Source organism: Saccostrea cucullata, unplaced genomic scaffold (assembly GCF_032062105.1).
Source record: "Saccostrea cucullata isolate Sc308-1 unplaced genomic scaffold, CSIRO_AGI_Scuc_v1 ctg305, whole genome shotgun sequence".
Classification (NCBI taxonomy): domain Eukaryota; kingdom Metazoa; phylum Mollusca; class Bivalvia; order Ostreida; family Ostreidae; genus Saccostrea; species Saccostrea cuccullata.
The window spans coordinates 103,763-114,074 of NW_026938238.1; the positions used below are offsets into that span (position 1 = coordinate 103,763).

Sequence of the window (10,312 nt, forward strand, 5' to 3'; positions counted from 1 at the left end):
ATGACAAACGACGGAAAATATCCAATGACTTTCGCCATCTTGAATCTTGTTTAAATCTCGTTTGTCACGTGATTTCGACGAGAGTTGGTAAACAAAAAAGCCGGGAAAAAATGTCAACAAAAGATAAAGATCCAACATCAACAGAAAAATCAAATCCTAATTTACCATGGTAACATTTTCTATTCCTTCATTATGTGTAAATAATTGTATATTTGAATAACTTTTTATTTAACATCATTAATCTTTGTGGTAAAGTTGTATATAACTTGTTATAGCATCAAAATCATGTGGAGAAAAGGTTAAACAAGTGTGTGACTTGCTCTATTATACTTTGAAAATTGGATTTATGTTAATATTTTACCTACTTTAAATGATGTTGAACACATTGATTCATTACTTATACCGTCACAGTATGGCTGATAGTCTCAGCCTTTTGCATGAACATATGTAACTAACAGGAAAAGAAAAATAGCTGGACTGGGAATCCAACCTGGGACCTGTATCATTAGTCAGGTGCTCTACCGACTGTCATTAATAAGGCTCATATTCATGACCAAAACCATTAAATTCCTCCCTCCTTTATTAAATTAAATGTCTTGGTCCTCAAAGACACAACCCAAATTTTTTGTTATTGGCCCCTGGCAGGACTTTAAACTGCAAGTCCAGGGGTGGACAATGGCACCAAATCTGTAATGGGAAAAGAGGAAATGTACAGCTGGATCAGGAATTGAACATGGTATGCCTGCATCACTAGTCAGGTGTTCTACCGACTGAGCTACCCAGGCTGATAGTCTGATATATATCACATGAATATCTAGGTCAAATTCTATTTTGGCAGAGTTATGCCCCTTGGACTTAGAAAAATTTCAATTATTTGCAGTTTCCGTTCATTTTCTTTGCAACCGTTGCTCATACTGAAATGAAATTTGGTATTCGGATATATCACATTAATATTTAGGTTAAGTTCTGTTTTGGGTATGATTGCACCATTTTTGACAGAGTTATGCCCCTTGGACTTAGAAAAATTTCAATTATTTGCAGTTTCCATTCATTTTCTTTGCAACCGTTGCACATACCGAGATGAAATTTGGTATACAGATTTATCAGATGAATATCTAGGTCAAGTTCTGTTTTGGGTATGATCCCGCCATTTTTGACAGAGTTATGCCCCTTGGACTTAGAAAAATTTCAATTATTTGCAGTTTCCGTTCATTTTCTTCACAACTGTTGCACATACTGAGAGGAAATTTAGTATACAAATTTATCAGATGACTATCTTGGTCAAGTTCTGTTTTGGGTACAATCATGCCATTTTTGACAGAGTTATGCCCTTTTGGACTTGGAAAAATTCCAATTTGGGAGGGGGGGGGCATAAGTGTTTTACAAACATCTCTTGTTTGAATACAGTGTCTTGATGATATTCTTTTATTTGTAGGGTTGAAAAGTACAGACCAAAACATTTAGATGAACTTATATCCCATAAAGACATCATTTCAACCAGTAAGCCATTTAACTTGTGTGATATATTTTTCAAGAAAACAGATAAATGGGTTTTTTTATGAGAAAATTCCTACATATAAGTTATATTGCCTGTCCATTTATATGAATGATATGATGTATGACACTCACTTATATCAAAACCCCCCAAAAAACCAACATTAAGTTTTTCCTGGTTCAACTTCATGGTGTTCATCGTAATTTGGCTTTTCTGTTGTCCTCTTTCAGTTGACAAATTTGTGAAAGAAGACAGACTTCCCCACCTGTTGTTTTATGGTCCCCCAGGGACAGGGAAAACTAGTACTATATTAGCTGTAGCCAAACAGATCTACTCCCCAAAGGAATTCAACTCCATGGTCCTAGAGGTGTGTATGATATTTAGATTCTATCATATTTTATTGCTACCTACTTGTTCCCCTTCATCAGAGAAATGACATTTAGAAAAATTAATAACGCCTTGCTCAATTTAGCCACAATGATCACATAATCAATGTTAATGTATATTTAATCCTTTGCTCTCGTTTTCAGTTAAATGCTTCTGATGACAGAGGGATTGGGATTGTACGAGGACAAATTCTGAGCTTTGCCAGTACAAGAACCATCTTCAAGTGAGTAGGAACTATTATTTCAAACTCTAAAAATTGTCATCCACATTTAGTGGGGAGTCAGAGTGAATAAATTTTAAAAAATGGAAAACCCCAAAGTAACATGTTGACCATGTCTTAAGCACATTTGAAAATTGAAGGTTGTTGAAGTAATTTTAAAGTTCATTCATTTTTTCCAAAGTGCTTTGTTTTCACCTGCTGTTAAATTCATTTTAAGTCTTAAAAGTTAAAATGTATCTGAAGTTTTGAAGTGCATGTGCATGTATTTCAGATCTGGATTTAAGATTGTGATATTGGACGAGGCAGATGCCATGACACGAGATGCACAGAATGCCTTACGAAGAGGTACAATGTTTAAGCTTTACTAGTCACAAGGGTTACATTTGTAAAAGATATTCAGGGGTTCAAAATTCCTCAAGCCCGACGTCCCGGACTAACAAATTCCGGATCCGAACTCGGCATTTAGAATTCGCCAAAGTCCTGGGACTTGGCTAGTTTCTTGTTTATCTTCTTTTTAAGTTAAAAAAATGATTGAAAAGCTAAAAATAAAGCAAATTCTCAAACATATTAAGTGAAAATGTGGGTTTATGGGCGTTAAAATACCCATAAAACATTACGAACGTTTCGAAAATACAATCCGTCTTTTTTATTTTTCGTTGTGGTTAGACTCTTGCTTTTACGCAGTTCCTCATGTTTCCTCCTACATGACAAACGGCAATGAGTTTGTTAAATTTCGGTTTTACCAGCAGTAATGTCATAGCTGTGACTTGCAGCACATTCTAATTTCTATTTTAATATTGTAACAGATGGTTTATTCAGTAGTGAGTATTTGTAAAAGTTATTGTAATGTACCAATAATCTATCAGTCTGGTATTGTGTTGAAATACTCATGTATGACTATGTGACAGTTTATAGAGGAAAAATAAAACATATATTAATACATATAGTCTTTATTCATTCAATGCAACAAATGAAAATAAATTATAAGTAACATAAGTTTAATGATGTATAGGTAAATATGGACTCTGAAATTTCTTCCTCGGACTTGCCTAAAATTTACTCTAAGTCCTGGATTTTACCATGACAAAAAAAAAATTTGAACCCCTGATATTCTGTGAATTATAAGAATGAAATGAAATGTAATTGTAAACTTTTCCATATATGAATTGAAGTAAATGTTCAAAACAGCAACATAATCTGTACTGGTATTAAACAAATATTTATGTATTATTTACATTTGAGAATGCTTTGTTATAATATTTCAGTAATAGAGAAATTCACGGAGAACACTCGTTTCTGTATAATCTGTAACTACCTGTCTAAGATCATCCCCGCTCTTCAGTCCCGATGTACCCGATTCAGATTTGGACCTCTGGGTACGGATCAGATGGAACCTCGCCTACAACATGTTATAGAGCAGGAAGGGTACGGAAGCATTCTTATGCTTGTTACTGTATAGGGGGAAAATAACTCGCGGTGTTAACATTCGCTATATTCACGGTGTTAATAAAGAAAGAAAGAAAAGTTAAGAAACAGTGAATAAATTTTCAATAATCTCCAGGTTTTATTTGGAAATTTGAGAATAGACAACGATAGGGCTACATACATGTATGCGAAGTACATTGTCATTTCGGCTGGTAATTACGAGTAGTACTCGTCATTCAATTAATTGAATTATCACACTTAACTTAAATTCAAATCAGCAGATAATAACCCGTATTTGTTAAACAAGCTGTTTGAATAACCAACGCTACATGTTTCATCAATCAAAACGTGGGCCATGGGTTTTGATTATCCGTGCGTAACTAATGTTACCACATGTATTTGTTACTGCATTATCATGCATGCATGAGTTTTTATCAATATTTTGGTTTTAAAAAATCATTCAAATAACTATAGAACTTACTGAAGATGTGGAAGGATATTTCGTCGACCTTTTCCAACATTAACACATTTATTACCGTTGAGTGTTTTTTCGTTGCGTTGTATTGAAGATTTTAGGGTGTACACACACTCATTGTAATAGCAATAGGAAAGACATTTGATGTTTAGAGTCAAGGACTTTTGATAACTGCAGTTGTTTTAATTAATCGTCAATTTTTTTTATATCAAGTCTAATTATTTTATTTAAACCTACCCCGTTGTTCGTGAAATAAAGTCATAACACTGATTATTAGTATCATTTACATGTAGCTACGGTATTGATAAATGGATATAGACAAGGGAGGTAACTTTTATTATGTATCAATTCCGCGAATTCAAGAAACCGCGATTGTGTCAGATGAGAGAAAAACGTGAAAATTACAACCCGTGAAATTAATCCCCTATACAGTATTTTAACTCACCAGACTCCCAGTTTTGGGGAAAGTCTGCTCAAAGATTTTCTGTCAAACTAAAAGTTCCAGTCAGAGCTAAGACTAGTTAAGCAATGAACCACTATTTTTTGAAAGATATAGTCTCATAACTGCAACAGAAAGTGCATACAAATTGAATAACATTCTTTGTGGAAATTTGTTTGCACCAACCATTGACCTTTTTACGGTACATCTTTCAAAAGTTCATGATGCTTTGCTTACAATACATTTACCGTACATTTTAACTTTCTATCTTATCTTTATATTTACATTTTGAATCTGTATTTTATCTGCAAATGTGATTTATATGTTAAAATTTTGGTAAATCCTTTGAGTAAATTACAATGAAAGGAAGAGCCAGTGCAACAGGTTCTGTTTACTTTTGAATTTTGCTTATGACTTAGCACTTGCAAAAGTGTGTTCATGGTTCAGTGAGGACAAAATAAATTATAGTGAATACATTTAATCGTTTGACCTCCTGTCTGTGTTACAGGGATTTGAATGCTGTAGCTTACCACACACTTTATAAGTAAAATACTGTATACAGGGAAATTTTCTAGCTATTGCCAGTGACTGTCAAGGCCTGTGCCCTTGTTGTTAGTTTTGATGAGGAAAAAATAACTTGCATATATTCAAAGAATTTGATTTAAAATACTCGTGTGTATATTCCTTGTAGTTGTAATGTGACAGAAGATGGAATGAAGGCCCTGGTAACATTGGCTAATGGGGATATGAGAAAAGCCTTGAATATTCTTCAGGTAAGGTTTATAAACAAGTGTAAACTAGTAGATTGGGATTGTTAAAGAGTTAGCTGATAGAGATAAATTGTTGTTCACTTCCTGTTTATCCCATTATTTTACAGAGTACTCACATGGCACATGACGTGGTTAATGAGGACAATGTTTACACCTGTGTAGGCCATCCTCTCAGGAGAGATATAGAGAACATCATTAACTGGACACTCAACGAGAACTTCACCACCTCCTACAACAGTATCCTTTATTACTGTAAAGATTTCAACCAGAGACCATTCGGTGTTTTCCGTTTATTTCAAAGAAAAGGGTTAGAGATCAGTTCTAACATGCTAGGGGCTAAGGTTTATGAACAAAATCTCTGTGGACTTAACTACAAATTTTTATTTCAAAGCGGCATTTTTGTCAATTGAAGTGGTCAAATTGGCCTGTGGCCGGTCTTTCTGAAGCTTGTTTTAGTTCCTTTTTTAGTTGGCCCACATGCATTCATAAGACACTTCTCTAACAAGTACATACCTCTCAGGAAACCCATGAATTGGCTCATGTTCCTGCTGTTTCTATGTTATTTCTTTATTAAATAAAAGATATCCTGGAAATGAAGACAGAGAAAGGTCTAGCTCTACAAGATATACTAACAGAGGTTCATACTTATGTTCATCGACGTAAGTATAGTGGTTTACCAGGGGTATTTATTATACCCATGTGTAATATTTTGAAGTGTGTAACTTAAATATTTGCTCATAAATTTCTGTAATACCGTATGGTGGGTTATTTTAGTGGGATGCTAATTTTGGCTTATTTTGGCGTTTTGATAATAGTCCGCTAAAAAAATTTTGATCGCTTAAATAGTCAGTACGCTTCTTAATGTCCATCTGCAAAGAGCTGAAACCCTGCGTCCATTAAAATAAATTACCCCAAAATCATTGGCATACCATTGAGCAGGCAAAACGCCAAATTTTACATCCGCCAATAAAACCCGCTATACGGTATTTGAACTGAGGATTATTTTAATGATAAAGTTCATAGATATTGGTGTAAAAGAAGTTGCAATTACATGTATTTGCATCAACATCATATAATACAGTACATGTAATACATACACATGGTTTGATTTAATTTATGCATATGTACACTGTAAACTACCTTGAAATCGTCAATGTTTCTGGGGGACCAATGTTCACAGAGTTTGTGGGACATCCTTAATCATAAACTTGCATCCCAATACAGAGTTTTGTCAATACATTTATTCAATGAATCTTCTGAATATACAAGTTACCTATGAAATGTTTAGATCAACCAACAAAATTTTGCTACCTTGAACATTGACTTCAACTAAATAAAATGATTTTACAGTAATTTGTCATTATATATATCATAAGTATATTAAGCTAAAAATCACAATTTTCTGTTTGAAGTGTAGAAAAACAAATAAGATATCCAGGATATAGATAATTTTTGGTGTATCTTTTAACTTTGTTTTCCATTTCAGTTGATTTACCAATCAGTGTAAAAATTCATCTTCTTGAGAAAATGGCAGAGGTTGAGTAAGTATTATACGTTCATTAAAACAAATTTATACTGTATAAGCAGAATTTTTTGTGAGAATTAAATTTTAGCATTATTAGCCAGGGTTCTCAGAGGACTAAAATTGAATACCAATAAAAATTATTTGTGTCCATTTGTAATTGCTTATTTAGTGAGCATTTAAAAATCACTAAAAAGTAAAATTACTTCTCACTAAAAAACATATTCCAATTTTTAAGGACAAATCCCTAAATTTTGGTCTCAATAAAATTTCCACTTACAAGGTATTTCTACTGTATTTGCCATTTTGGGAAACATGAAAAAAATTCAACTTCACCATAGAAAATGCAGGATGGAAAATATTTCTTCTCTGCAATATCCATTGTTTATTATGATAAACTATACATGAAGGGAGTAATGTGCGGGGGTGGTACACTTTATTTAGAATTAAATTCTTGTTTAAATTACAGTTAAACTGAGTGCCCTGTTTAGAACCTAGGAAATGGTACTTGTAAATTAGGTTATCTTGAAATTATATTTTGTTGTCGAAATGTAGTTGACTTTCAAATGAGCCAATGTTTTTGCCTGACGTCACGGCGTCAGGCTGCATAAGGATTGATATTTGCAAGATCCGAAACTAATAGATCATACCTGGAGAGCTAGATTTTGTGCAAGCTGATTTACATTGGAATTCTTTACCTGCATTTTAAAAGAAACAGTTTTCAGAAAAAAGAATGATATTACTGATGCAAAATACTTTAGTGTTTACTTCCTGTAATCTTTTTACATGGAACAATTATTCCATATGATTCACAGTTTCAACATGTCTGTGTATCCTTTTTTCTGCAATGCTATACTACTGGATCAGTCCATTTATATTCTTCGAAAGGGGTAAATCGCTTTTTTCGCGCCAAATGTCACTTAGTAAGCTCATCACTTTTCCTTGGATTGTTCTATTGTGTGAATGGGTGTGCTACCTTCTATGGAATTAAATAAAGATTGTCCTTTTAACCTCCTAATACTTCAGAAATTCTATCTACAAATTTAAATTTTATCTTATTCTTTAAATTGTTTAAGTAACATATCGTATATATCAGTATATGGACAAACAACACTAAAGAAATAATTTTTTTTTCTAATTTGTTTCCCGATCCCGCGGTTGTTTACTACATAAAGGAGTCCAATAATAAACAACGTAGTTCAACAAGTCGTGGTCTCCAGATGCTTGAACATTTTTGTATCCCCGTTTCAGATGCACACAACAGATAAGAAACCGCTACAAAATCTTGGATTTTTCTTTCCACAAAAGCCTAAATATAGAATTTTCTTATTTCATTCTCAATATATGATAGTGGCACTACCCCCCCCCCCCCCCACACTTTTTAAGAAAAAAATAATGAACACACATTACTAATGTTAACTTCAGTGGAATAAATACACTCCGACAAAATGTGTATTTTTAATTATATCCATCTTTTAAAATGTTTACAATGCATGATTTCAGTACAGATATTAATGATATTACATGCATGTAATAATAGGTGTAGTGAAGCTTTCGATTTATATCTCCACTTGCAGACCCTCCCCAAACAGAATAACAACTCTTTAGTGTGCAGTGTAGAGATGATTCTTCTGTAAGATAAATGAAATCAAGGATTTCATTTACACAAGGTTTTCAAAATATAAAGTAAGGACATATTTTAAACCCACAAAAGTATTGCTCAAAAGGTTTATCACTCCTCGTGCAGATATTGATTGATTTAGTCAGGCAAGCTTTTTAAAAAGCTGTTACTTGTGTTCTTGTAGGTACAGATTAGCCTCTGGAACCAATGAAAAGATTCAGCTTAGTTCACTTATAGCTGCATTTCAAGTGGCTAGGGACCTCATTGTGCAAGAAGCTTGACTTTCTGGAATAAATATTTACTGTTGATGTATGTAATGCTGATGTGGTATAATATAAAATTTCCTTTCACTAATATTATTTGTTCTAATTGTATTTATTCATTGCTATACAAAAAGAAAATTATTGGTAAATTTCTGTCACTGTGGATATTTTTTTTTTGAACATATTGAGTATGACTGTTTGTTTTACATCCTTATTGAATGTTATAAGGCTTGTCAAATCAATGCGTAACAATCATGTATCTGCCTTTGTAGTCAAGAATTAGGCTACTATTAAAAAGAAATTTAAATTTAAACCTCTACGTATTTATCTTCATGATCAAATATTGTTCTATTTGTTTTGAGGAACTAAATGCCAACATTGATTAAGCCATAGAGTGAAGAAAAGTAGCCAGAGCGAAATTATCAACACAACTTTGTAGCAAACATTTCTGTCCCAATATACCCGACGTTAGCTATATAGATTGCACATTATATAAAACAAAGATAATAACAGAAATTTTATGCCTGACATAATGATCTCTCTATTGGATGGCATCGTAATAGGATGTATACTAGTATTCTCTATGCCCTTCCTATGCATTTACGTAAAGACTTCTCAACGAAATGACTGCAATGCTGTTTGAAATTAATTTTGGGATTCTTGTGAAATGCATGGTCAATTCGATAGCAAAAACTAAGAAGTACAGGTAGAGACGATGAGAACTGATTAAGTATAAGATTGAAAAATAAAATATAAACATGATTTTAACCAAGAAATACCAGCGGGGTACAGCTTGAACAAACCAGAGTTGCATACCTTTCTCTCTTTTAATGGAGGGTAATTTTAACTTGCCTTGACAAAGTCCAGATGAGCCCTTTACTATACCTCTTATAGTGTTAGCATCTGCATCATGGTCAAAGATATAGGAGAAAGTCCATTCCCAAGTAACTAAGCTCTAAATGGTCGAAACCCCCAAGTAATTATAAGCCATTGTATGGATGATGCATCTAGGGATGGAACTACCATATTGGTTAAGAATGATGGGTCTGAGTCAGGGGCGGATCCAGGAATTGAAGTTGGGGGGGGGGGGCGCAAGATATAGGCAGGGGGCTGGGAGCCGCCTTGAGGCCCCCAGTGGGTCCAGGACAAAGCCCTGGTGGGGGCCCAGGGGGCGAAGCCCGGAAGCTCATGGATTCTAGAGGTTTTGTAGGGTAAAAATGAGGTCTACTGAGTAGACATTTTAAACAATTTTCGACAAAACTATGTTTTATGCTAACTTCGACAATTTTAGGGGGGCGCGCGCCGGGTGCGCCCCCCCCTTAAATCCGCTACTGTGAGTTACATGTTCCAGATAAGTGACCAGGTTATATTTTTTGAAGCAGGTGCACACCCAAGTAATTACTATAAATCACAAATTTTCGCGACACCTTACATATATTTTTATGATATATAATTGGTATTTCCAATCATGACACTTTTCACAAATGCTGATAAGTGTTGAATATATCCTAGTATGCTAATAAAAATTTATTTTTTTAGCAAGCTCACTGTCTCGCGTAATTACGGGCAAAAAGGTCTCATGAATAAAAAGTGATTTACAGTATAATCTCTACGTAGACCAAACTTATGTGGATGCCCTCAGGAATGGACACTACCAGACTTGCATTTCATGCTTTGTCTGATCTTTTTTCCACA

General features: G+C 34.0%; 1 protein-coding gene across 1 annotated transcript; it reads left to right on the top strand.

Moving 5' to 3' along the window:
* The first annotated feature begins 11 nt into the window (after positions 1 to 11).
* On the top strand, positions 12 to 8,930 carry LOC134249693 (replication factor C subunit 5-like). Its single transcript, XM_062732026.1, has 11 exons — positions 12 to 169; positions 1,436 to 1,500; positions 1,726 to 1,862; positions 2,026 to 2,105; positions 2,374 to 2,447; positions 3,368 to 3,527; positions 5,133 to 5,214; positions 5,319 to 5,448; positions 5,793 to 5,870; positions 6,698 to 6,752; positions 8,539 to 8,930. Exons 1-11 carry the CDS (start codon positions 111 to 113, stop codon positions 8,633 to 8,635), a joined length of 1,017 nt encoding a protein of 338 aa, XP_062588010.1. The 5' UTR covers positions 12 to 110; the 3' UTR covers positions 8,636 to 8,930.
* Positions 8,931 to 10,312: the final 1,382 nt, after the last annotated feature.

What these genes read in the sequence shown, in the direction of transcription:
- LOC134249693 (XM_062732026.1), top strand. Translation starts at nt 111, where the DNA reads ATGTCAACAAAAGATAAAGATCCAACATCAACAGAAAAATCAAATCCT. An exon ending in TCAAATCCTAATTTACCATG is followed by an intron (nt 170 to 1,435) that starts GTAACATTTTCT and finishes TTTTATTTGTAG; the next exon opens with GGTTGAAAAGTACAGACCAA. An exon ending in CATGTTATAGAGCAGGAAGG is followed by an intron (nt 3,528 to 5,132) that starts GTACGGAAGCAT and finishes TATTCCTTGTAG; the next exon opens with TTGTAATGTGACAGAAGATG.